This window comes from Malus sylvestris, chromosome 4, assembly GCF_916048215.2.
Source record: "Malus sylvestris chromosome 4, drMalSylv7.2, whole genome shotgun sequence".
Lineage (NCBI taxonomy): Eukaryota > Viridiplantae > Streptophyta > Magnoliopsida > Rosales > Rosaceae > Malus > Malus sylvestris.
Genome location: NC_062263.1, coordinates 25,594,483 through 25,620,612, shown reverse-complemented (window position 1 = coordinate 25,620,612; position 26,130 = coordinate 25,594,483). Strand labels below are relative to the sequence as shown.

Here is a 26,130-nt window from a genome sequence, read left to right as displayed (position 1 = left end):
GATTCTTTGGAAGATGTTCATGTGTTTATCTAGCTGCTTTCGTTTATTTTTCATTGTATCAAGAAGTTAGTATAACATGTTTTAAGCTCTTCATGATCACATGAAAATCATGGACATGGACTTGCAAGCTGTAATTTTTGAGTTGATCATGAACAATTTACTGTTATTTATTTGTTCACGGACTAAATGAGCTTTTTCATAGGGAGAGTATTAATGAATTTAAAGTGGATTAACAAAGTAGGGTTTAGGGGATGTGTGTAAACCTCCTCTGCTATAGTATCATCGGTGACGGAAAACATTTATAAAACTCTAATTTGCATTCGATGGCGTGGTAAACTGGAAGCGAAGAGCTTAGCTCACTCGTTGCAAAAATGACAGCATTCATATACTGAGCAGGCAACCCCTTGCATATCTGTGAGCCTCTCCATTCTTGAGTTGCTGTAACAAAAGGAGAGGGAAATAAAATAAGATATTGGCACGTCCCGAGAAGTAATGAACCAACTACAATTACTCAGGCAAATGCATGTACTTACATCTTGAAGTAGTTCACTATTTGGTAAAACTTAGTTTTGAAAGAACTGCAGCTGCCTGGTCACCAGCTAACAAGAAATAAGGATGCCTCAGAGCAGCGGCCGCTGATAAACGCCCCCTTCTAAGAGAACCTCTCTCGGAAACAAGCTTTGTGGCCAGATCCCAGCCTTTACCCGAATCGAGATCAAGAAGTGACAAGTCAGGTCTCAACCGAGTGCAGTCCTTCCATTTATTCAAGTCATATTTAACCATTTTTATCTCTGAATTGAAATTCTTTAAGCCTGCTGAAGACCTTAAGGATGGTATTGCCATTTGCAATAGTATAATTCCAGCAGAATACATATCAAACAGATCAGGACTGTTGAGCTGCAACAATAATCACAACGTCTGATTCATTGCTACGCTTTAAAACGAGAATTCAAGCTTTTTTCTGATCCAAATACCTCCTGCAAAGCAGCATAGCTTTTGATATGTTTGGCATCACAAATAAAGGGTTGAAAGTGTAGTACCTGCCAAAGAATCGGAGAAAGTAATGCAGCAATAGGCTCGGGAGGAAGATTTGGTGTGTCCTCTGGGAGCACATATAGTTCAGGAGGACAAAAGTCAGGGTCTAGCAGGGTGCAGTCTGGTATATAATTCTTTCCAATCCGGAGGTCAGTGGCTGCCCCGAAATCTATGAGCTTGATCTGTCCCTTCTTCGTCACTACTAAGTTTGCTGGTTTTACATCCCGATGAACAATGCCTGTGTCATGGATTTTCTTAAGCGAAGTAATAATTTGACGCATTATTTGCTTGATGATCAATGCACTGCGTCTGACGGAGTCTACATCTTGCAGGACACGTCCAAACATGACAGACTCTAAGTTAAAAGGGAATTTCCTATCTTTCATGTAATCATCAAGGTTTTGGTTTCCCTGTCACGGATTCAACATCACATGTAAAACAGCACTGAGTTCTTAATAATCATATATATCAGTCTGTCATGGATTTATCTAAATAATTTGAATATAGAGCAAAATGCTTTAGATTTTCGAACTCATGATCCATGAATGCATAGAGTACCTCGAATTTCCAAACGAGCCACTTTCCACCCTTTGTAAACTGTGACTTTGTTTTATCAGCAACGAAACTTCCCAAGAACGCAGCACATGTTTCAGGTGCTGCTCTAGACAACCTGTAATTGAACCACTCCTCGAATTCGCCAAAATCTTCAGCCCCTTGAACACCAATCTTCACCTGCATTTTTCCTTGCCCAAAAAAGTCCGATCAATCTTTTTACACATCACAGAAAACACTAATAAACAAGTAATGGTCAAATCTACAAAGCCACCAATAAAAGAAAACGATTAACAAAATTGTAGTACCTTAGAAACTATGCAAAAATAAAACCGGTTAGATTTTGACTAAAAGTCTGCAGGCGGTTCTATTTGTGCATATTTCCCAAAACCGTAAGTAGTAATATCATACCATGATAAATCACGGAATAACCTACTTACCTTCTTGAGGATGACCTTCTCCTTAAACCTCTCATCCAACTGTGGAGCCCTCCCCCTTCCTCTCCTCTGCACAGTCTCCTCGACATTCACATTCTTCGGAACAACTGCCCCGGAATAAACCACACCGAAAGACCCTTCTCCCAATTTTTCCCCGATCACAAAACCCGTCCTTTTCAACCTCCTCCTCCCAGTCAAACTATCCAACCCCAACTGCAGAGGAGCAAGAAGGTATGCATCAATGGCGCCAATGAGAATCCCCGGCCTTGCGGTCAAGTATATCCAAGTAATCCCAGCAAAAACAAGGAAACCCCATTTCTGTGTTTCTGACAGCTCCTCTGTAATTCTCTCAAACTGCATGAAACCATATTGCAGAGGAGGAAATTGGTCCAAATGGAGGGTAGTTTCCATAAGATTTTCAGGGATTTCGCCGAAGAATGCATTGCATCTGTGAGGGGAGATTCTGAGTTGGGTTGTGAAGCAGCAGAGATTGTGAAGTGAAGAGGGTTTTGAAGGAGGGAAGCATGCAGGCTTAGGGTTGTGTTTACGTGTGGACAGACTTGGAGAGTGCAGATAGGCCATGCTTGTAGTTTGTTGTAGAGGTTATGTTGTCTAGTGTGTACTTTTTGTTTTGTTGGAGAACTAGTACAAGCGTCAGCAAAGGCTGACATTTTGACACGTGTACTCTGATTTATCCACATGTGAAATTTGCTTCCGAAAATGCACAAAAAATTTGGAAAATAAGAGAAAACATGAGAAAAGAACATTGCTGTAAGAAAATTGGCTCCTGATGACGATTTGTAGTCGTCTATCGAGAGTTAGATGATTATTTTGGAACATTAATAATAATTCTTTTTATATGTTATTTTACGATATTACCATAATATCTCACAAATTTAAATAAAAAGTAAAATGCTAACATTCAGAATTCAGAATTCAGCAAATGAAATGTGTCTGCAAAGATTTCATATTTGTGTAATCTCAAGAGAGGACTGCTTAAGGAAATCTCTCTCCCGGATGCTGCTTTCAAGCAACTTACATAAGTTCATAGTTAAGAAGATTCTACAAGGGAAAGGATAAGAAAGGTCGAAAAACTTGCATCTTGGGACAACGCACGCTAGCGAATGTCGTCTACTTCTGGAGAAAAGAGGAGACCGGCCTAACATAACTGAAGCCTGTGAAGGGGTTTCCAGCAGCATTCGGGCTAGCGGCTGGGGAATCCACAACTGACATGTCGGTCCAGCACTTATCAAAATTGGCGATGCAGTGCCTCCCGGCAACATCTGGGCGAAAGCTTGGTTGGATTTGCCGAGCCTCCAGTTTTTTCCAGTTTATTGGCTTGAACCATTTGTGGCGCTTGATGTCCTCACTCCCCAAAGGTTCACGACCGAGGCGCTTGGTTGGATCCTTCTGCAGCAGCTGAAAACATAACCAGGCAAAGTCAGTTCTCTCATAGTTAACTAAAAACATCAATTGAAAAAGGCTCAAAAGAAAGACTCGAGGATCAGCATTGACGTTCCCAACCACCGACTAAACAAAAACAAAAGGCATTAATCTTTTCATATCCAAAGTAGCCATCATCTTCATTTTGAAACTATTGGGTTCTACTTAAAGTGATGGCTCATAATATTCTAGATTCAATACATAGATTAACATAGAAGGAAACCCCGTCACATAGTAGCAGTAAGTAATCCATACGAAGGAAGCTCCGTCTTATTGTTGCAGTAAGTAATCTCATACAAAAGCTGAAACTATCCAGAAAAAGGGTTGATCGGGGTAGATGAATATATACCGCTTTCAACAGTGAATGTGCTTCACTTGACAAAAAGGAAGGCAACTTGATCTTTTCCTTAACTATCTTCTGCTGAATTTTCTCCCTGTTCCCAGTAAAAGGAGGCTGCAAAAGCAAGAGCAATGATAAATTAATTTCATGTTTGATGCTATTAGCCATAGAACAAATGCTCCAACTTCTAAGATCCATATTGACATAAAAAATAAGGACACAATTCCTAAAGTGCATTTCTGTGCGTGGGTTACCCAATTAACAAACAAAATATTTTTCTTCATTTTCATTTTTCGCAGAAGTTTATTCATCGTGGATGAGATGTCCAACATAAACAGTACATACAGACAATATGACAATTAGCATAAGAAACAAACATGGATCCCCACCTAATAAAAACAAATTTCACAAACAATGGCCTTCCATTATAATAATTTTTGTCATATCTACAAGAATATAATGATTGTTGAATTGAAATTTAGACAGAATTTCCACCTGACCATGAAGAAATTCTCTCTATATCATCGTGATCTATAAGAAGAAAATGAATAAAATGCAAACCTTTCCAGTAAGCATCTCAAACAATAGGACTCCCACACTCCACCAGTCTGCAGCCTTATCATGTCCCTTTCCAAGAACTATTTCGGGTGGCATGTATTCTACGGTTCCACACATAGAATTAGATCTTGTGTTCTCTTCAAGTTGCTTCGCAAGACCAAAATCAGTCAACATGGCCTGTTTAATAAACCAGTGATCATGACGTCAGTTAGACTTCATAGGGAGCGATTAATCAGAACAATAACATGGAGAGAGGGAGGTGGAGAGAGATATATACGTGGCCATCTGCATCCAAAAGGATATTTTCAGGTTTAAGATCCCTATGCATTATTCCATTTGCATGGAGGTGAGCAACCGCAGAAACAATCTCAGCAGCATATATTCGTCCCAGCTCCTCTCTGAAAATAAGAAAAACTAGTATTAAGTGTCTGCATATTTGAGCTTATAAATAAAAAAAATATTGGAGGTCGAGACAAAAGGTACCTAAAAAGGCCATGGTGATAGAGCTGAAAGAAGAGGTGACCACCATTAACGAAATCCAGCACAAGATATAGTCTATATTTGGTCTGCATAACAAATTAAACTAAGTTAGTAGTCTAGTCATCATTAAGAAAGTCACCAAACCAGCACATTGGGTTGAAATATCTCAATTGATAGTATGTTTTGAAAGATACTTTTTTTTTTTACCAACATGGATTCTCGTAAGTCTCATATAGAAAAGCAGATCAGAAAAAGGTAAATAGGAATAAATACTTCCAGAGCCGGGCAGTAAATACCTGAAATGAGTATCTAAGTTGGATAATGAATGGATGATCAATTTTTGTTAAAATATCCCTCTCAGCTTTCATGTATTCGGCATGATTCTTCTCCATGATCTTGTCCTTTCGCATGACCTTCATTGCATATATTTCTGATGTCCCCTTCTTCCTCACCTGATATACTTTTGCAAATGCACCCTGCCCAACAACTTTCAAAACCTCAAAATCTTCAATGCCTACACTCTCGATCTTCATGGGGTTTTCATCAATAACTTCAAGAGGCTTTTCATCGACGCCAATAAAAGGTTCCTGAAATTCTTTGATGGTGTCTCCATTGACACACTCTACCAGTTCCACTGAATCTTCTGTGTCATTTATGGTCAGTTTGCTGAGCTTCAATGATTGGTTTACAAACGATGAGGGGCCAACCAAAGAATGTGATCGGTTGTGAATAACCACTGGATCGTCATAAATAAGATCAGTTGCATCTTCAATCGAGGCAGAATTAGCCACGTTCACTTCTACTGAAGCCTGAACTGGTAGAGGGCCAAATACATCATCAAAATCAAGCTCGAGGTGATCTGAAACTGCAGCATCCACTGTTCCCATGGAAAAAAGCAACTGGGTCTGAATTGGTTTGCACATGTGGGCCTTGGTTAAACCAGGTAGCTGAGAGGAAACCATGTTTTCAAGTATAGAGCAGGGATGCAAACTTCAGTGAAAAACCCTTGAATTGATCCCTGCTATCGATTTACCTATCCAAAAGTCTCAACCGCCAGTGCTCTAGACGGACACCTGTCAATTGCCAAGTTCACAATTGCAAAAGGGGTTCCTAGGAACTTTGGCAATAAACAGAACAAAATCCAGACGAAGAAGAGGTTATTCTTGTTTCCCGATTTACAGGAAAACACGGATGCTTCAGAAGTTCTTGAATTCATGAAGAGCAGGCTGTCAAATCTGAGTTCAACACCACACACAAGGAAAAAAAACAAACTTCGTTAGTAACTTTGTACCATGAGACCAAAAAGAACTCAAAAACAAACAGGCGTCACTAACACGATAACATGATCTTCACAAGAAAAATAAATAGCAAAATTCAAATAGAAGAATCCGAAAGTCAAATATGACTTTAGTTTAACCTGCTTTATAACATAAATCACATCAAACAAAACCCCTACTCCAGTTTTTATATCAAAAGTTTGGTTAATAGCCTTCATGCTGAAGTCTGATTTCTCTCCAAAACTTATTGGAATTTCCCATATTATCCTAACAACGTCATTAACTATTTGTTCCCTCCAAAATTTATTTCCCTCCAATAAAATTTCGACTCGAAACATATCGAGGAATCCCAAACACTTAACTTGTTTGCCAAAATGTTTAGCGAGAATTCGAATCATTCGATATGCCATTCGGTGCATAAAAAACATACAATCAGAACCAAAACTAAATCGAAAAGAATACATAATACGAACCAAAATTAATGCGTGAATCAAAACGCATTACGATAAAAGCAACCCAGAATTCGAAACCGCAGAAATTCCAGACTGGGAAGTCGAAATTGGATGAAGGAATCCAAAGTTTTCAGATTTCAAGCTACGATTGTGTAATCCGCCGTTCTAACGACAAAATAAAAGCAATTCATCCCAACAATTACCAGATCCCAAAACCACCGCACAATTATTTAATATAACCGAAAAAACGAAACTTTAGATCTAAAAAAAGGTGGTTGTTTCAGGCTAAAAAACTCAAAACTTTCTGTCACTTTCCTACCGTTTCTCAGAAACCAAACAGAAAACGTAAAACCCAGAAGGATTAGAGAGAGAGAGAGAGAGAGAGAGAGAGAGAGAGAGAGAGATTGATTTGCTTACTTGGGAAGGATGCAGACGGAGCAGGAGAGGGAGGGACAGAGCAGGTGAGAGAGAGGAGGGAAAGAATGGAGGTTTTTGTAAACGCTGTTTTCACGAATCCTGGAGCGGAGGGGACGCGTCGCCGCTTATATTTTCCAGCCACGAATTTTTTTTGGATCTCCGAATTTTGACGATGGCGACGTGGCGGGAGGGGATTGGTTGGCGGACGAGTTGCCAAGTTGCACCTGATTCCGGTTTTCTGAAGGTGCTTTGAACCTCGTGGGAATATGCTCTTCTCCGATTGGTTGTTGGCTCCACGAAGGCGTGCTTTGACCATGCGTCTACGATTGGGTTTTGGTTTGCTTCGGATAAAATTAATATTTTTAGGGAGATTATTGACATAATCATTCAGGAAAATTTATTTTGTAAATCATGTGATTGTTGATCGATCCTCTTTGTGAGGATCTCGAAGATCCTCTAATTACCTTCGTTTATTGTACATCATGCGATAAAAAATCATTGTTAATTTTTTTTAATTGAATTTAAATAGAACCTGATCAAAACTGGCCGCACGATATACGATAGATGGATGTGATTGGATGATCCCTGGATCCTCACAAAGAGGATCCTCATTCGATTGTTAAGTGTGGATTAATGTGTTATTTTCTATTTAATTTATGTAATTTAGTTTTAAAAAGGTGTATACAATTGAGAATTTTAGAGATTTTAATGGATTTATAAATTCATGGAGTTTAAGGGAGTTTAATTGATTTGTAGAGATCCCATGAAATTACATTTTTGCCCCATATTTCTTATTCATGTTCTATTTTAACTAGAAAGTTAAACTGGCAATTTCATAAGGTTTTGGTTGACAATAAGTGTTTTATTAATTAGTAGGAATTATTAGGTTTATTTAGTTGTAAAGAATTGAACTTTTAATTTTTTTGTTGGAAGTTTTAGGGTTTTATTTTTTTTTATGGAAAAGATGTTTTATTCAAATACTAATAGATGGTGCATATTGAACTTCATAAAAGCTATTCAAAGCTCAAACGTGACTATCAAAAATTAAAGTTACGTCTTTTAAAAAAACAAGTTGTCTTAACAACTCTCATGGAGCAAAAAAATAAAAAACAAAATACAAACCAACATCGTAAACCTAGTCATGTACAACTCAAACGAGGACTTTGAAGGAGTTTACAACCTTGCCATTTAATAGTTGTGAGGGAAGATGTGCATTCCCATTTGCCATCCCCTTGTGGCCAACACCAGTTAATAAACTACTACACTTCTACATATAGCTACCATTTTTGGTAATATCATGCTAATTTGCTTTCGTTCCTACAAATTTAATCTTCCCTTGAAACAATCAATTATTGTTTTGTATAAATCTGATTTAGCGTTTGATTAGTGTTGTTTTTTGTACTTTCATTTGTACTTACTTGGAGAATGTTGTAAAAATGTGACTGATTCAAGATAGCAACTTAAAGATGCATAAGCATTTGTCCTTCTAATTTTGTTTTGTATGTTTGTTTGTCGAAAATGTTATGAAAGCGCATCTAAAAACGTTTTTTTTCTCATCGTTCAATATATGTGTTACATGTAAATCGTTTTTCATCATATGATCTCATATCGCTTCTTTCATTTTGAATCAAGCAACTTTTGAAAAACAAAAACACATAAACTGAAGTTGAGATACTAAGATTATTTGATAATCATTTCATTTTCAATATTCCAAATTTTGTTTTCACGTTTTTTGAAAAGACTGAAAAACTTAATAAAATCAAATCAAAATTTAAAAATTAACAATTGTAGCATTCTATTTTGATTTTCGGCTTTTCTTTTTTGTATAACTAAAATATGAATTATTTATCAAACAATCCCAAAATTGAAGTGTTTTAGTCTATAAATAAGTGAAAATAAAAAATGGAAGTGAAGAACATAACAAACGACTTGGCGTTTCCTTTGCCTACAAAACGACTTCGTCTTCAGTCACACCTTAATCCCAACTGATTCCGTTGCAGTCGACAGTTTGAGTTGACCATGTGCGAGTGTCTTCCCTCCAGCCCCCTTTCTTTTCCGCTCACAAAATCTCCAAAATTAGGGTTTACCAGAACCAATTGGAGCCCCCAAATCCAACCGCACCCCAACTTTTACACCCCAAATTGTTCTAAGCTATCAAATTTCGCGAATTCAGAAATCACAAATTCCAGAAATGGGAGGTCTTTGTTCCTCAGCAGAAGGGCCAGCGAGAATCCGAAAGTTGACTTTGGGATTCCGGCCGAGTTAGGGTTTAAGGAGAAAGGGGAAAACCTCTTCGACCTCGAAACAGAATCAATTGAATCAGTAACGCGAAATGGGATTGACCCCAGGGAGGAATCCAATGCTTCATTGGGTTCGGAAAATTTATTGGAATCGGAGGCCGGTTCGGGGGAGGATAAGCGAAATCGGAAGAGCAACGAGAGCGTAAAAGAGGAGAATCGGGTTCGAATTGAGGGTACGGATGGTGATGCGTTGGAGAAGGAGGAGAATTTGAAGCACATTGATGAAAAAGTTGGGCTGAGAAAAGGGAGACAGGTGATGAGGAGGTCCAATATTCTTGCGAAGCAAGTTATCAGTATCCGAAGTGCGCTCAGCTTGGGATTTGTCTCGCAGCTTTGGGTCAATACCAACTCTGTAAGTATCAAACTTTCGAATTTCGTATTCTGTGGTAAAAGTTGCTAGCTTGATTAATTTGCTGCCAGTTTGTGAAAATTTTTGCTTGCTTTAGTAAGTTAAACTTAGAAATCTTTCCTTTTTTCTGCAGTGGATGGTAATGTTTGTAGAAGTAAGACGGAACTTGCTTTCGGGGGATTTCGAACGTTTTCTTCTCGATGATATTACCCAGGTACATTGTGCTTGGAACATGTATGTATTTCATGCTTGTACTCTATGAACGTTATTCTCTTATGGAAAAGGTGTTCAATTTGTTCTTCTTTGCAGGTTGGTGATGTTGTGCTTGTTGAGGACGAGAGTGTGATTGAAGACGAATTTAAGATTGTTGGACTGGAAACGTTGGTATGTTCTGTCTCCCTGTGACATATGTGTATATGCTTGATAAGAGCTTCCACTCTTGTCTCTTTCTTTCCAAATGGGAGTGTATTCTATGTTTTTTTTTTGTTTTTTCTCTCTGCATGTTTAGCTTAGTTTTCTGCATCACCAAAGCTTAAGTTAATGTGTTCAAGGATAGCTTATTTTATTAAATGGTAATTTGATCACTATACGTAGGTGTTCGGTGTACCATGTACCTTGTTCAATATCTTTTAGTATCAATTTTTACCATTTGAGTTCTTAAGTTGTGATTTTGCTAGGTAGGATACCAAGTTATAACACCAGGCAGACGAACTATTGGAAAGGTGTGTCTCTATATTGCTCTAATGTCTTCATACTTATTTTCCTATTCCTCAATCATCTAACTTGTTTCATGCGCCATTTCTAGGTGCGGGGGTACAGTTTTAACGTCAATTCAGGGGCTGTAGAATCCCTTGAATTTGATTCATTTGGAATTTCCTATATCCCATCAAGTTTGGTAGGTGAAATGGAAATTTTTCGCATTAATGGTACTAGAATTGGCTTGCATGTCTAGGGATTTTTTTTGAAAACATTCTACTTGCAAAGCTTAATTCCAGCTAATTATAGGTGAGTACCTATGCGTTGTTTGTTGAGGACGTGCTGGAAGTTGTCTCTGATGCCGTCATTGTGCATGAAGCTGCAGCTTCACGCATACACAGGCTGACCAAGGTGCTTCTTAGCTGCACAATAAAACCACTAGTCTTGATTTGTAGTTTGCTTTATTTGCAACTTAGTGTTATGCCTGCAAATGAAAGTTTACCTACCATCATAGTTTGCCTTTTAAGCATTACTCGCTGTTGTTTCAAGTATGGTAAATCGAAAAGGAATTGCGGCCATTGTTCATGCTAGACATTTTAATCCATTTCTTGGGCACATACATGTTTAACCACAGAAATTTGTTTCTTACTGCACCTTGGTTCCCTTTTACTTCTGTTCCATAACTGTGCCGTTCGGCCCCTTCCACGGCCCTAATATGTCAGTAATTGGGGCTTCTATCAAATCATGAATGGATCTAGTCCAGTGAGATTGTTTACATGTAAAATAACGGAAACTGACATTTGGATTTATGTGACCATAGGGTTTCTTGGACAGCCGAAATGTTGCAACCTCCATAGATGATCTCGATGAATATTCCGACTTTGAAAGACCCGTAAGATCGGATAAGCATACAAGAAGAAGAAATTTTGGTAACCAGAAGTTCGATTCCAGGAAAAGCAAGACCAATGATGATTGGGACCTCCCAATGGATTACTTCTGAGTTCTTATCCTCAAGGTTCTTTGTTGCCTTCTTGTAGATATATACATAGATTGGAGTAGGTTTATCTATTGCAGTGCATTCATATATGAAAAATATCAACATAAAATGTCGTGTTGTTTTAGTCATCATAGGATCAGAGACCTCTATGTGGTACATGTTCATATTTCAATTCGAACATTGTTTATCAGCAAATCACAATCTGATACACATACATAATGTATTAAAAACACCAAAAGAGATACGCGTACACACATCGAACCACGATTTGTCTACAAGTGGAATTAGCTCGCGTATCGGAGAAACATGCTTCCTCCTTTGGCCCCTCCTCTCTCTTACAAATTGGTTAATTCAGCTCCACTCGTGACAACTTTCTTATTGGACGGCCCTACAATCCCGACTACTTTGTTATTGGATGGCCCTGCAATCCCGACCATGTATCTTCCTTTTTTATGATCAACTCATTAGTAGAAATTCAAATTGATCATTTAAAAGGAGGCAGATTGTCTGCCTTCTCATCTCTTCCTATTTTGTGCAGTCACGGTTAAGCCACGTCAATATTTTATTTTGATTATTTTTATAGAGATAATAAGATAAAAAATAATAAGAATATAAAATGTTGACGTGGCTTAACCGTGACCGCACAAATAGGAGGAGATGGGAAGGGCACCCAAACAAGAGGGCAGACAATCTACCTCCCATTTAAAATCATTCAACTTCAGCAGATAATCAGTGGGAAAATTTTTCAGTATGCGGGAAATATGATCTGGTACACCTACATTCATAACATAATTGATGTATTGGATCGTGTTCTTGACATATTGAAAAATCTATGAACCAGTGGATCAGTCAAACTGTGAATTAGTACTCTTGAAATCCGTGACATGTACCAGAGAAAAACCTTAATTAGGGTTGAAACAGTTGAAATTTTTACCGCCTTTTATCTTTTATCCAATGAAGCTTCCAATTTAATATCGCCATCTCCATAATACCAAACAGAATATTTATTACGTGTCGTTATCTGGTAGGACATAATGAGTGTGCGGGTCCCGCCATGAGCATGTCTTTCGTAATTGATTGGCACGCAAATCGACATAACTATCCTTTTTCTACATCCAACTAAAAAAAATTCTTTATTAAATTTTTAAGTTTGCTCTTAAATAAATAGGAATAAGAAAATAAAAAAAAATAAACATTGGTGCTTTTATCTCTACACCTAGTAACTCAAAAAAATGACATACATCTGCACTCCTCCATTATTTCATGCAAAACACACTCAAATGACAACAAAATATTCTTCTGAGTTCATCAACAAGAAAGCTTGCTAGAAACCATTGTTGCTAGAAACCCTTAGCGGCCCTCATTTATAATTTCAACGGAGAAAACATTTTACCAATTCGTTGGACATGAAACAAATTCATGTAATATGAGAAAAAAAGCTTCCATGTCAGTGTCTATTTAGAAGAGATAGCAACAATGGTTTCTAGCAGACTGACTTGTTAGTGTTAATAATTTATGCAATTAGCCAACTCCCAGATAATGGCTCAAACAAGGAAACATATTAGTTGAAAACTTACGCTGAAACTATAAATGAGGGCTAATAAGGGTTTCTAGCAAGCTGACTCGTTGATGAACACGAGATAATATTTTGATGTTATTTGGGTGGGTTTTGCCGGAAATAATGAAGAAGTGCACTAATGTGCCAGTTTTGAAGTTATGGGGTGTAGATATAACAAACACCAATATTTATTTTCTTTTCTTTTCTTATTCTTATTTATTTAAGGGCAAACTTAGAAGTTTGGTAGATAAAACTTGTTAGTTGAGTGTAGAGATAAGATAACTAAGTCCAAATAAAATTTTCCATAAAATAATCATGGCTTTTTATATTAGCACCCCATAAAATGTTGAATGCACCTCATATTAAAATTTAATATTAAATGACTTATTTACCCTACCCTACCATGCAATGACAATTTTGACCTTATTAGGTTAAAAAAATTAAAAAATTCTATATACACCCCAAACCACTTTTAATGTATTATTTAACTTATTCAACTATCAAAACTCATCCGATCCTCCATTGTTGAACAAAACCCTAACAAATGAAACTATAAACATATTGATTGAGAAAAATTATTTTTGATGAATGAAACGTGAAATCAATGTTTCAGACGCTTCACATGAGGTAAGACTTCATATTTTTTATTGTTTTAGTGATTTTGACGACATCAATAATTATTTAATCTTGTTTTGATGCGTTATTCAAGCTTCTATGTTCGTATTCATCTTTTAGGGATCACATGGATTACATAAAGAATTAAACACGTAAATTTACCACCAAATATTAAAAACAGACGACATAGGTTTTAATGGTGGAATTGAAAACAACCCACATATGCTTTAAATCTTAGGCGGCATCTTTTGTCAAAATTCTAGTCGCATTTTTTGTCCAAATTAAAAACTTTATAAGATTTGAGAAATGTGGGGTGTATAGAAAATATGGGGTGCATGTAGAAAATGTAAGGTGTATATTAAGAATGTGGGGTGTAAGGGTATTATAGGAAAGTATGTGAGGTTTATTAAAATAATTAATAATTGAAAAAGTAAATATAGGGTGTATTAAGTATGTGATGTTTATTCAACAATTTATTAAGTGTTAATATAATAGCCAATTGTGTTAATACAATAGCCAATAATCATCGTTGGAATCTGGAGCTTGTTTATAAATAAACTTTCTGAACGCAAATAAAAATTGTAGCCGTTAGCACTTTGCGCCTCTCCACTTTCAAATTCAAACACACTCTCTCTCTCTCTCTACAATTCCCTCTTGCTCTCTCTCTCCTCTCAAGTATAACAACCTCAACTGGCATAGCATCTTTCACGCATCCACCAAAGCAATGCAGGCGCTTCAATCTCCTGTTGCCGGGATTGCCGGAATTGCCGGGAACCAGATTGTTCGGCCTAGAAGCGGCCGGACGCCGCTCCAGCTGAAGAACGCTCCGGCGACTCCGACAAACTCCGATGTCAAAATCAAGCCGGTACAGCAATTGATTGGCGTTGGGGATGATTCGAACAAGGAGAACCGTCCGGTATATGTGACTCCGGTGAAGATTGAGGCGATGGACGCGTCGCTGGCGGAGGAGCTGAGCGCGATCAGGAAGAAGATGGAGAGGATGAAATCGGACAGAGAGAGGACGGAGAAGATGCTCAAGGAGAGGGATCTGATGATGGAAATGCAGACGAAGGAGCTCGAAAACAGAGGGCAGATTCAGAGGATGCTGGAGATCGAGCTCGATCGGATTTACCGATTGAACCAGCTCCATGTTCGATCAATCGTAAGCTCCGATTGAATTTCAAACACTTTTTCATTCCCTTTTTTGTTCCTTCAATTTTGATTTAATTTTGAGTGTTTCGGAACAGAGAGTGTCGCCGATTCGATCGCTCAGGGAGAAGGAGAAAGAAAAGAAGGCCGCAGAATGGCCGTCGCAGGTAAACCATAATCTCGATTTTTCTTAATTTTCTATCAGATTTGAAATTAATTATTGTTTTTAATTCGTTTTCATTATTTTGTTGATCAGGAAGTGGAAGCGGAAGAGGAAGCGGAAGGGGAAGAGGAAGCGGAGGAGGAAATGGAGGAATCTGTGGATGAAAACTCACCGCAGAGGCCAGAGAGTTGTGCTGCGTCCAGTTCCGAAATCGTTACAGAGAAAACAGAGAAGTGATAATTTTATAGGGTTTTGGTTTGTGAATTTTTATTTGAATTTTATTCGTTTTCATAATAATATAATACCTCATTATGTTTTAATGTTCTTGGTATGTTAGTGCTTGGAAGATATACTTATAGTTCATAACTTCATATATTCATAAATTTCAACTGTTTTTCAAATGTTTATGTCATCTAGTCGAGCGCAGTGGTGCAAAACCGAGCCTTATGATGTTTTAGGATTTATACAGTCAACCTCACTTAGTGTGATAAAACAAAAATATAAGTTGTGATCACTATTTAACAATACGTATTTGTTTGTATATATACTTATGTGAGATTGTAAAGAATAAATCGTTTGCTATTATGAGATTATATTTAATTGAAACTTAATCCTGATTAACAAGATGAAATTTTTATGTTTGAAAACTTAATCTTTTGATCTAACTAAAATGTGTGGATGTTGAGAAAATTAAAAATGTTGAAATGTTGGATGCTTTTATTGATGTGTCGAAAACCTATTGAACCAAATCAAATGAAAAATGGTATGGTTCCAGTTTCAATTATTACTGATCAAAATTGAACCAAATTGAATAGTTGAATGTTAGGCGATGCGGTTATATTTTTAGTGTCAAATCAAATCAAACTGAACCACGTTTAACTACCCATAATTTATAGCCTTGTATGTGCTTAAAAGTAATTGGACTACACCATAAAACCAATTGGCAATACGAGGAGTAGCACAATTACTTATAAGCATATGCAACGTCCCTCATTTTTTATACCATATTCTTAACACACCCTCTACGTGTGGTCAATTTTTAAGCCTAGCTCGTGGTTAAAACAACCTACTCTAATACTATAAAAAAAATTACAAATCCACTTAAAACCATTTAACAATACGAAAAAGTAACTTTAATTATTTATAAACACTTGTTTCTTCTTGCGTTATTGATAATTTTATGACACAAATTGACAAGGGTATTATGGGAACCGCAATATCTTCTTCTCCAAAACGACAAGAGCAAAAGCAGCAAACATTGCTCGAGGAAACCTCGCCCCAGTTTGGGTTTGGGGTTGAGGTGATTTTCATATGAAAAAAAGCTGGGAGTGTTTTTGGTGTTTGGTAAACTTAAAAAAAAAGGCTTATTTTGGAAGCTGCTGTGAGAATAAGCTGAAATCAAAGGAAAAAGCTGAAGCTGCAATTTGTAGCTTTGGAAAACTGGTTTTTTTTCAAAGCACATAGAACTACAGTGCTCCTTTAATGAAAAGATCCACTATCAGACTGCTTTTTTTTTCCAAAAGCACTTTTACAAAAAAGTTTACCAAACACTCTGCTGATTTATTTCACAACCGCTTATTCTCACAGTACAGCCGCTTATTCTCACAGCAGTTTTTTTTCAAAGCACAGCAATACCAAACCAGCCCCTCGCCCTCAAAACCACTACACATGAATGTCGGTGCCTTACACAAGTGCGGAATCCCACTGAATACAAGACGGACTCCCACACAAATAATTATCCCGTAGACAATCTCACCCGCACGATTTGACTCATTGAACAGAGGATCACCCATCAACGGCTGAAAATCTACACAGGGCTTTACACGTCACTATGTCCAACGGGTTAGGGGTATACTTGGAACAGAAATCCAAACTGTACTGTGAAAGAGACAAACTGGTTCGAGTTTCCTTGATTAGTCATTTTAGAGAGATTTCTCAGTGTGCACGGAATACGAAACAATACATCATATGTCACTATACAAGTAAAATAACACATAACAAAAATAAAGAGAATTGTTATTAGTACTTCAAACTTTCTATAATTAGAAAGAAAAATACACTTGTGAAATTTTTAGAGTGCTAATAACAATTTTCAAAATAAAAATGATCTCAACTTATATAAAATATATGGTACGACATATATGTCTGTATTTCTGGTGCACTAATAAATCTCCCTTCCTCGTGCAATCCAAAGTTTAAGGGGTTGGGATAAATCTGGAAGCAAATGCAGCAGTCCATACGTACCACCGTCGAGGCTACGTCAGATGTCTTAAACTCTTGGAATTGATATATGCATGACGAAAAGGCTACAATGCATTTGGCAAAAGAAAAAGCATAGAGTATGGTAAAATAATTTGTACAGCACATGTGTACTCCCACGTGTCAATCGTACAAAAAATTATTTAATTTGGAGATAATTTAGTTATTCATACGTGTTAAATTAATTAACGATTTTGGTAATAAGTAATATTCTTATGATAAACCGTCCTTTTGATTTATGCATATAAAGAGTTAAAAGATCTCCAAATTAAATAATATTTTACATCTATAATCTCTAGATAATGATAAAGAAAATGATTCTGATTATTAGATTTGAACCATAAAAATTAGAGTAAATTGTACAAATGGTCCCTCAACTTTAATCAAATTGGAGCAATGGTCCCTCAACTAAAAATCCATTACCTTTGGTCCCTCAACTTATCAAAACGTGCAGCTATGGTCCCTCAACTAAAAATCCATTACCATTGGTCCCTGAACTTTAATTCAAGTGGAGAAATGGTCCTTTAACTTTAACCCAATTGTAGTAATGGTCCTTCCAATATAACTCGTTTTAACAAATTTTTTGACATAGTTGACGAAAAGAACCATAATTATACACTTTGATGAGTTAAGGGACCCTAATTATATAAATAGTCATTCCAACATAGCTTATTTTGACAAAATTTTGACAAAATTGATGAAAAGGACTATAGCTACACATTTTGATAAGTTGAGGGACCAATGATAATGGATTTTTAGTTGAGGGACCATTGCTCCAATTTGATTAAAGTTGAGGGACCATTTGTACAATTTACTCTAAAAATTAAGTGGAAGGAGAAACAAATCTCCCATGAAAAGACACACGCATTATATAAGGAAATAGAATCAGTCCTTGGACAAACGAGTCTCCCGCTGGCATTAACTTTTTAAGAAATATTTTTTTTAAAGTTAGGTAATTACAAATTTACTAGATTTAAGGGCCAAAATACGTGTTCAATACGACTACATATTTAACTATAGATTCACTCAAATTATAATACATAAATAAGTACAATAATTAATATTTACCCATACATTAGAGATTTTCACTTGCGAAAAAGTAAACGAAATCGTGAAAATTACTACGACGAAAACCCATTTTGATGTGTATAATTTAGAGGGGATTGTAGATAAAATGAAATGAACAACAATTTGACAATAATACCCCCAAGTAATTACGATATAATATAAAAAAAATAATAAAGAAAATAAAAAAAAGCGAGCCCAGTTAAAGAAAAGGTTGGCTGGCAAAAAGCTCAGGTACAGATTGACAAACCGAGAAAGGAAGAGTCCGTCAGTAGTGACCGGGCAACGCCCCAAGATTCGCGCTCTGCCGCTCATCTCTCTCTCTCTCTCTCTCTCTCTCTCTCTCTCTCTCTCTCTCTCCTCCGCCTGCGATTTTCTCGCACTTTTCGTGCCGCCCACCCACCAACTCCTCCTTCCTCCTCCCCCCCAATTTCCCCCAAACAAAACTGAATCGCTCCCCTAAATCTGGTTTTCTCATCGAACCCAAGTTTTTTCTTTTGCTCGATCCGTTCCCTGAGAATTTCTTGTAAAAAAAAAACTGGAGAAACAAAAGAAAAAACTGAGGGTGAGATCATTGCTCCTGATCTTTTTTCTCACCTGCCAATTTCCCCTTTTCGTGTTTACGTTGTGACATTTCGTATTCAGTTCCTTGGAGGGCATTTGGTACCTGCTCTTTCGTTCAGTCTTCTCGTTTCGCCAATTCCGAGACGATAAAGCTCCCGTCTTTTGTCTGTATTCGGATTCGGAGGTACGTTGCTTTTTCTGGGTTTTTTTTATTTTATTTTTTTTGGGTTTTCATTTATTCTATTTTTTGGTATGAGAATATTGCAGAATTTCTTGGTGCATTTTGGTGTATGTGGTTCCGAGTCGATTGGGAATTTTGGGTATTTCTCTGATTTGGGTTTTGATTTCTGGGATTTAGGGTTGTGGGGGCAGTGATTCAGATTGCTCATTGGCCGTGTTTTCTTGTCTATCTTTGTTTTTAGGTTTGGCATTGCTTACTTGGGGATCTGCGGAACTTTGTTGTTATTTGAGCAATTGGGGCTTTCTGTGGGCCTCTTGATTCTCCCTCCCTTCGATCAAAGGGTGGTCTGTATCTGATCTGAATGCAATTTTTCTTCTTTTTGTTTTTTGTTACATCTCTGCATTTCTGAAATTCTGAAGCGTATCTGTAATGCATGCTCTAAGTGTACTTTTAATATGTGTTCTGGGTGGTATTACTGAGCTACATTGTCTGTTTTTTCGGTTTGCAGGAGCTTGAATCTCACATCGTGAATTTGAAAAAATTGCAAACCCATCATTAATTTTGGGATTAGAGGGATTTTGGATACTGGGTTTTTAAGCAAGTAGTGCTTGATTTCTTTGGGTTTAATCGGTGTTTGCCTGAAGCTGGATTTGGGAAATGGGATTTCTGGATTGATTGGCTGTGTTTGTTCATGGTGGTTAGAAGTGGGGTGAAGTGTATATGTAATTCTCCAATGACCTCATTGGAGAATTATTTATGACTTCTGGGCACCCGTTGCTGTCTTCGTCTGATTCTCCATCAGCGCCACTGGTTCCATCCTCTTCTCTTACTAAGAACCTTGCCCGTATCTCCTCCAATGCTTCATTTTCTTCTTCCAGTCTTGACAACAATGATGATGCTCAAAGTGATTTACTTGAAGTGAAGGACGACGTTGCTGTTTCTGGTTGCTCTGAGAAACCCTTAGAAAATTCCACTACTCTTGCAGGTCCATTCGGTTCTTGGTTATTGCCGCAGTTTCCGTTCGAAAACCCCACGCGGGATAGAAGACGCCTGGTGTCGTGGGGTGCCATGGAACTGCATAATGAAAATAGAAATTCAGGAACTCTTGAAATCTCCCAGGGTTCATCTAGGGTTCAGGAAAAGTTGTCTCAGAGGATCCGTCACAAAAGTGTGCAGTTCGATGATAACTTGCTGCATGATGACAATCCAAGGTTGATCTATATTAACGATCCAAAGAGGACAAATGACAAATATGAGTTCACTGGGAATGAGATTCGAACTAGCAAGTACACCATCATTACCTTCTTGCCCAAGAATCTTTTCATTCAGTTTCATCGGGTTGCTTATTTGTATTTTCTAGCTATTGCTGCCCTCAACCAGCTTCCACCTCTTGCAGTCTTTGGAAGAACAGTGTCTCTTTTCCCCCTTCTGTTTGTGCTCTGTGTCACAGCTATCAAAGATGGCTATGAAGATTGGCGGAGACATAGATCAGACAGGAATGAGAATAACCGGGAGGCTTTGGTGTTTCAATCTGGCCAATTTCAACTGAAGAAATGGAAACATATTCAAGTGGGCGAGGTTCTAAAGATTTGTGCCGATGACACAATTCCTTGTGATGTGGTCTTGTTAGGGACAAGCGACCCTAGTGGAATTGCCTACATTCAAACAATGAATTTGGATGGTGAGTCGAACTTGAAAACAAGGTATGCCCGGCAGGAAACAACTTCAGCAATATGTGAAGGGTGTACATTTTTAGGGCTCATCAGATGTGAACAACCTAATAGGAATATCTATGAGTTCACTGCCAACATGGAGTTTAATGGGCATAAATTTCCCCTGAGTCAATCAAATATAGTTTTGCGTGGTTGCCAGCTGAAGAACACAGCCTGGGCAATTGGTGTCGTGGTATATGCTGGACAGGAAACCAAGGCAATGTTGAATAGTGCAGCTTCTCCTTCCAAGAGAAGTAAACTGGAAAGCTACATGAATAGGGAAACTCTCTGGCTGTCGGTTTTCCTTTTTGTTATGTGTGCAGTTGTGGCCACTGGCATGGGCCTGTGGCTCATGCACCATAAAGGTCAGATTGATACCTTGGCTTATTACCGGAAAAGATACTACTCTGATGGGAAAGAGAATGGAAAAACCTATAGGTTTTATGGGATACCTATGGAGATCTTTTTCTCCTTTTTGAGTTCTATCATAGTTTTCCAGATAATGATACCAATCTCTCTTTATATTACAATGGAGTTGGTTCGATTGGGCCAGTCATATTTCATGATCGAAGACAGGCATATGTTTGACAGTAGCTCTGGCTCAAGGTTCCAGTGCAGATCGTTGAATATCAACGAGGATTTGGGTCAAATACGATATATTTTTTCAGACAAAACAGGGACACTTACCGAGAACAAAATGGAATTCCGAAGAGCAAGCATATTTGGGAGGAGTTTTGGGACCTCTTTGCAGGAAGCAAATGTTGCAGGTATAACATGTCACGCCTTCCTTTTTCCTTTTCATTACTGAAAACAGTTTTTATTTGCAAGAAATCATAAGTGGCCCTCCTCCTTTCTGTGTAGTTATGAAAAACAGAAAACATACAGCAAAAACATTACTAATGTACTCTTAGTTTATGCTAGTGTTTGCAATACTATTTTCCTCTTTAAAATTGCTATTCAGAGGGAAACCTGTTTCAAATTGCTTTGAATTGTCTGCTTTCTGAATCTAGACGATACTTTCATTTCATAAATCATATCCAGATTTCCTTTTTGTACAAGCCCTCATTGTATGTGATCATTGACAGGAATAGGATTAGGTAGAAAGAGATGGAAGCTCAAAAGCGAAATTTCTGTAGATAATGAGCTTGTGGAATTTTTGCACAAAGACTTAAGTGAAAATGACAGGATTGCCGCGCATGAGTTTTTTCTTACATTGGCTGCTTGCAATACTGTGGTTCCTATTGTCAGTAATAGTACATCTTCCAGTTGCGGAAAAAGTGAATTAGATGATGTAGAAGCTATTGACTATCAGGGGGAATCTCCTGATGAGCAAGCATTAGTTTCTGCAGCCTCTGCATATGGATATACGCTTTTTGAGCGCACATCTGGGCACATTGTTATGGATGTCAATGGTGAGAAACTAAGGTAGGAAGTCGTTCACTTCAGCTCCTATTTTCTTTTTGCACCTTTCTTCGTTCAATAGCTATCCATTCTACATCATTAAAATATAAAAGGATTGTATGTAATCATGTTAATGATGACTTATGTTGTATTTGAGTGTGCTATAGTAGCAGTACTTTAACATCCTTCCATGATTTTTTCTTAGGGAGTTTTAACAAAACACTCCCGGTACTGTTCACTTTTAATGAAAAACCACATTTTTACCTTTAACTGGCACTATTCACTATACCTTTCGTTAAAAGAGAGTTTTTTCGGACTTTTCGTTAGTTTTTCTTTTTTCTCTTATTGATATTTATTATTTATTTATTTTGAATTTATTTGTATGTGGTTCTAGGTTGGATGTATTGGGTCTGCATGAGTTTGATAGCGTGCGAAAAAGGATGTCCGTTGTTATCAGATTTCCAAACAATACTGTAAAGGTTTTGGTGAAAGGTGCTGACGCTACTATGTTCGGCACTTTAGCAAATGACTCTGAAAGGGATGATCATCTGACTCGTTCAACTCAAAGCCATCTGAGTGAATATTCCTCAGAAGGTTTACGTACTCTTGTAGTTGCTGCCAGGGATCTTACAGATGAACAACTTGAGCAGTGGCAAAGCATGTATGAAGATGCAAGTACCTCGTTGACTGATCGGTCCTTGAAATTACGTCAAACAGCAGCTCTCATTGAATGCAACTTAAAGCTTCTTGGGGCGACTGCGATTGAAGATAAGTTACAAGATGGTGTGCCGGAAGCTATTGAGTCTCTCCGGCAAGCAGGGATCAAGGTTTGGGTTCTTACTGGAGATAAGCAAGAGACAGCTATTTCGATTGGTCTATCATGCAAACTCTTGACAGCAGATATGCAACAAATTATTATAAATGGAACTTCTGAGGATGAATGCCGAAATCTTTTGGCTGATTCTATGGCAAAATATGGTGTAAAATCGTCCAATAAAAGAGACCCAAGTTTCAAACTGAAAAAAAATGCTGAAAATGGCTACCTTGAGATACCTGGCAATGCAAAGACATCCAGTGTGCCTGAATGGAATGGAAGGAAGGAAGAAGGAAAAATGAACGCACCATTAGCACTCATAATAGATGGGAACAGCTTGGTATACATTCTGGAGAAAGATCTGGAGTTAGAGGCAAGTCCGCTTTCCATCTATTGAACAATTAGCTTGCAGTGTGTTATGCTGTTTGTTTATAAGTGGCTGATTGCTTGCTTTCGTTTTAAACAGTTTTCTAGCTGTACACATAATACTGTTGAATTGGATTCACTTTATGGTGAAGATTAACTTGGTAATTTCTTTTATTTCCACAGCTATTCGACCTTGCCACATCCTGTAGTGTTGTGTTATGCTGTCGTGTTGCACCTCTGCAGAAAGCTGGAATTGTTGATCTGATTAAGACTCGTACTGATGACATGACATTGGCTATAGGTGATGGTAAGTTATCCATTGATAGTTCTGCTATGATTTGCCTGATTGGGAGGGGGTGGAGTCCATATTGGCTTTGTTGTTTTCTTATGCAATCTTGCATGACAGTGGATGCAAAACCAAGTCATATTCTGAGTTTACTGTTTCTTATTTATGTGCAAACTGTGGTCCTAAACTATGCTTTACTTTTGTTTAAGTTCTCTACTTCTTTTCCTCCTCTGATCACTGACATGTCTTTAGGGGCAAATGATGTTTCAATGATCCAAATGGCGGATGTTGGAGTTGGAATTTGTGGTCAGGAAGGACGTCAAGCTGTGATGGCTTCAGACTTTGCTATGGGACAGTTTCGGTTTTTGAAAACATTACTTTTGGTGCATGGGCACTGGAATTATCAGCGTGTTGGCTATATGATTCTGTACAACTTCTACCGCAATGCAGTTTTTGTACTGATGCTATTTTGGTATGCCTTGTTCTTTGGTTTATTTTCATGGAAGGTTTCTGCACGTGCATCATCGTTTTTTTTTTTTTTTTTTTTTTTTAAAATCCAAATGTGATGTATGAACATGAAGTTGAACATTTGTGTATCGATATCTTCTTAAGTTCAGTTACATAGCAAAACACTCTTTCAAGATCGAAATCTATTATAAGTTGTCACAATAAAATCTAAGATAGATCTTTCATTGTGCATTCAAAGCATTGATACACATATTATGTGTAGGACACCAAAAGCTGTATTGAGCCAAAGAATCATTTTTTTATCCGAGTTAACATGTTGCAACATTTAGCGATGCTGATTGTTTTATGCTTATCTGTTTATCTGCAGGTTTATATTATCCACTGCTTTTTCAACAACTTCCGCTTTAACAGATTGGAGTAGTGTTTTCTATTCTGTCATTTATACTTCACTCCCCACAATTGTTGTTGGTATACTGGACAAAGACTTGAGCCACAGGACACTGTTACAATATCCAAAACTCTATGGTGCTGGCCATAGACACGAGGCATACAATTTACATCTCTTCTGGATCACAATGCTTGACACCGTATGGCAGAGTCTTGTTCTCTTCTATGTACCCCTCTTCACCTATAAGGATAGCTCAATAGACATATGGAGCATGGGCAGTTTATGGACAATTGCAGTTGTTGTCCTAGTCAATGTACATTTGGCAATGGACGTTCATCGTTGGGTATTCATCACTCAAATCGCAGTATGGGGTTCAATAATGATCACATATGCCTGTATGGTGGTATTGGATTCTATACCTGTCTTTCCTAATTACTGGTTAGATTCGTTGACTTCTGCTCTTCTTTTTCTGATTTTAAACATATATTGTTTTATAATGTTGATCTGATTTTCCCCCTCATTTTCTTTTGGGTGCAGGACTATATACCATTTGGCAAAGTCTCCCACATATTGGATCGCCATTTTGCTTATAACTGTTGTCGCGTTGCTCCCTCGCTTTGTGTTCAAAGTTGTAAATCATATCTTTTGGCCTTCGGATATCCAGATAGCTAGGGAAGCCGAGGTTTTAAATAGGCAACGTAAACATTTGAGCTCAAAGCAAGATGACAGTTCAAGTTGACATGTATTACTGGCTTCGAGGCAAATTTTCATTCTGAGATGGCTTCCCTTTTGTGTGTCCATCATACATCTTTCCAACGGCATGCGGTTATAAAATATCAAAGGTGAGCATTTTTTTTTTATAGATACAAAATAATTGGACAGCAATCTTTATTCCATTATTTGCCTTCTGGGAGGAATTCGAGTTTAAGCAATTACTATTAGCCAAGCCTATCTGTTAGCAATGAGTTGCTGTCTTTATGTCCAAACCACGACTGAACGTTTTGTTCTATAATTTGTTATCATACATGTAAAATCCAAATCATAACTTCGCATTGGGTTTAATTAGATGCAGCTGTCTCCAAAGTTGTGAGATTCTACTGGACCCTACTGATGTTTCTTTCCTCTCGTTCTGCAGATGAGTTGCATTAGCTGACTACATGCAAAATAAATCGTAAGTATTTGACAACAGAGTGGAGTATCCCGTCAGAGGATAAGAAGACCGGAAGGTGGATGGTCTAGGCCGAAGGAGTGTGCTTGGCGTGTACAGAAAACTCGTTTGGCCAACTCTAGCCGGGGAAGGGAAATCAGGTGGAAGAGAAAGAAGAAAGAAACCCGAGTTGAGGAACCTCAAGCAACTTGTCGAATACTTTTTGATGTCGTCAGGCACTGACAATAGCGAAAAACTAAGATGGTTGTGTGATAGCTTTATCATGATGCAGTGCATAGAGAGGGGAAGAGAGGGAGGAAAGGGAAAAAGAAAGAAAAACCAGAGTATATAATAGGTGTGTGTAGAGATCAGATCTGCCTTTTTTGCTTTTTACAGCTTAACATATAAAATGAAAAAAAGGAAAGACATGTTGTCATTTCTCTCAATTGTTTTGATGATTTGCTAGTTCTAATCTTTCTCACATGTTAGTGGAGAGATGCCTTAAATCATCCTTTGCGGTCTAATTAGGCTTTTAGATAACAAAGGTTTACTATAATGTTAAAAGAAAAACTTAAAAATACTAGTGGATGTCTATAAAAGTACTTTTGCCGTATGGTGGGCACCTACTTGAGAATGGGTAGAACCACAGCGGAGCGGTCCA

The 26,130-nt window shown here is 37.7% G+C and overlaps 5 protein-coding genes across 10 annotated transcripts; 3 read left to right on the top strand and 2 right to left on the bottom strand.

Moving 5' to 3' along the window:
- Positions 1 to 210: 210 nt before the first annotated feature.
- On the bottom strand, positions 211 to 2,644 carry LOC126619903 (serine/threonine-protein kinase STN8, chloroplastic-like). 2 transcript variants are annotated; one of them, XM_050288336.1, is made up of 5 exons: positions 2,028 to 2,643; positions 1,594 to 1,767; positions 1,041 to 1,445; positions 534 to 897; positions 211 to 438 (listed from the first exon to the last, which is right to left on the bottom strand). In XM_050288336.1, the coding sequence occupies exons 1-4, from the start codon at positions 2,604 to 2,606 to the stop codon at positions 550 to 552; spliced, it is 1,506 nt and encodes a 501-aa protein (XP_050144293.1). In that variant the 5' UTR covers positions 2,607 to 2,643; the 3' UTR covers positions 211 to 438; positions 534 to 549. The 2 variants fall into 2 exon arrangements, with proteins under 2 accessions (XP_050144293.1, XP_050144295.1); XM_050288338.1 differs by lacking the exon at positions 211 to 438 and having other exon boundaries at positions 829 to 977; positions 2,028 to 2,644.
- Positions 2,645 to 2,959: 315 nt separating this feature from the next.
- On the bottom strand, positions 2,960 to 7,195 carry LOC126619904 (serine/threonine-protein kinase AtPK2/AtPK19-like). The gene is made up of 7 exons (XM_050288339.1): positions 6,992 to 7,195; positions 5,142 to 6,080; positions 4,849 to 4,931; positions 4,643 to 4,763; positions 4,369 to 4,542; positions 3,817 to 3,921; positions 2,960 to 3,443 (listed from the first exon to the last, which is right to left on the bottom strand). The coding sequence occupies exons 2-7, from the start codon at positions 5,805 to 5,807 to the stop codon at positions 3,156 to 3,158; spliced, it is 1,437 nt and encodes a 478-aa protein (XP_050144296.1). The 5' UTR covers positions 5,808 to 6,080; positions 6,992 to 7,195; the 3' UTR covers positions 2,960 to 3,155.
- A 1,773-nt stretch (positions 7,196 to 8,968) lies between these two features.
- Positions 8,969 to 11,528, top strand: LOC126619908 (uncharacterized). Of its 2 annotated transcripts, XM_050288346.1 has the most exons (7): positions 8,969 to 9,643; positions 9,774 to 9,854; positions 9,950 to 10,024; positions 10,318 to 10,362; positions 10,446 to 10,535; positions 10,646 to 10,747; positions 11,157 to 11,528. In XM_050288346.1, exons 1-7 carry the CDS (start codon positions 9,011 to 9,013, stop codon positions 11,334 to 11,336), a joined length of 1,206 nt encoding a protein of 401 aa, XP_050144303.1. In that variant the 5' UTR covers positions 8,969 to 9,010; the 3' UTR covers positions 11,337 to 11,528. The 2 variants fall into 2 exon arrangements, with proteins under 2 accessions (XP_050144303.1, XP_050144304.1); XM_050288347.1 differs by lacking the exon at positions 10,646 to 10,747.
- A 2,559-nt stretch (positions 11,529 to 14,087) lies between these two features.
- LOC126619919 (uncharacterized) lies at positions 14,088 to 15,138 on the top strand. 2 transcript variants are annotated; one of them, XM_050288361.1, is made up of 3 exons: positions 14,088 to 14,668; positions 14,754 to 14,823; positions 14,919 to 15,138. In XM_050288361.1, the coding sequence occupies exons 1-3, from the start codon at positions 14,231 to 14,233 to the stop codon at positions 15,053 to 15,055; spliced, it is 645 nt and encodes a 214-aa protein (XP_050144318.1). In that variant the 5' UTR covers positions 14,088 to 14,230; the 3' UTR covers positions 15,056 to 15,138. The 2 variants fall into 2 exon arrangements, with proteins under 2 accessions (XP_050144318.1, XP_050144317.1); XM_050288360.1 differs by having other exon boundaries at positions 14,089 to 14,668; positions 14,754 to 14,822; positions 14,912 to 15,138.
- Positions 15,139 to 18,358: 3,220 nt separating this feature from the next.
- On the top strand, positions 18,359 to 25,915 carry LOC126619893 (phospholipid-transporting ATPase 1-like). 3 transcript variants are annotated; one of them, XM_050288317.1, is made up of 11 exons: positions 18,359 to 18,890; positions 18,974 to 19,026; positions 19,129 to 19,231; positions 19,396 to 21,366; positions 21,685 to 22,024; positions 22,395 to 23,187; positions 23,364 to 23,487; positions 23,719 to 23,938; positions 24,302 to 24,760; positions 24,860 to 25,164; positions 25,458 to 25,915. In XM_050288317.1, exons 4-10 carry the CDS (start codon positions 19,644 to 19,646, stop codon positions 25,059 to 25,061), a joined length of 3,861 nt encoding a protein of 1,286 aa, XP_050144274.1. In that variant the 5' UTR covers positions 18,359 to 18,890; positions 18,974 to 19,026; positions 19,129 to 19,231; positions 19,396 to 19,643; the 3' UTR covers positions 25,062 to 25,164; positions 25,458 to 25,915. The 3 variants fall into 3 exon arrangements, with proteins under 3 accessions (XP_050144274.1, XP_050144275.1, XP_050144276.1); XM_050288318.1 differs by lacking the exon at positions 18,974 to 19,026; XM_050288319.1 differs by lacking the exons at positions 18,974 to 19,026; positions 19,129 to 19,231.
- Positions 25,916 to 26,130: the final 215 nt, after the last annotated feature.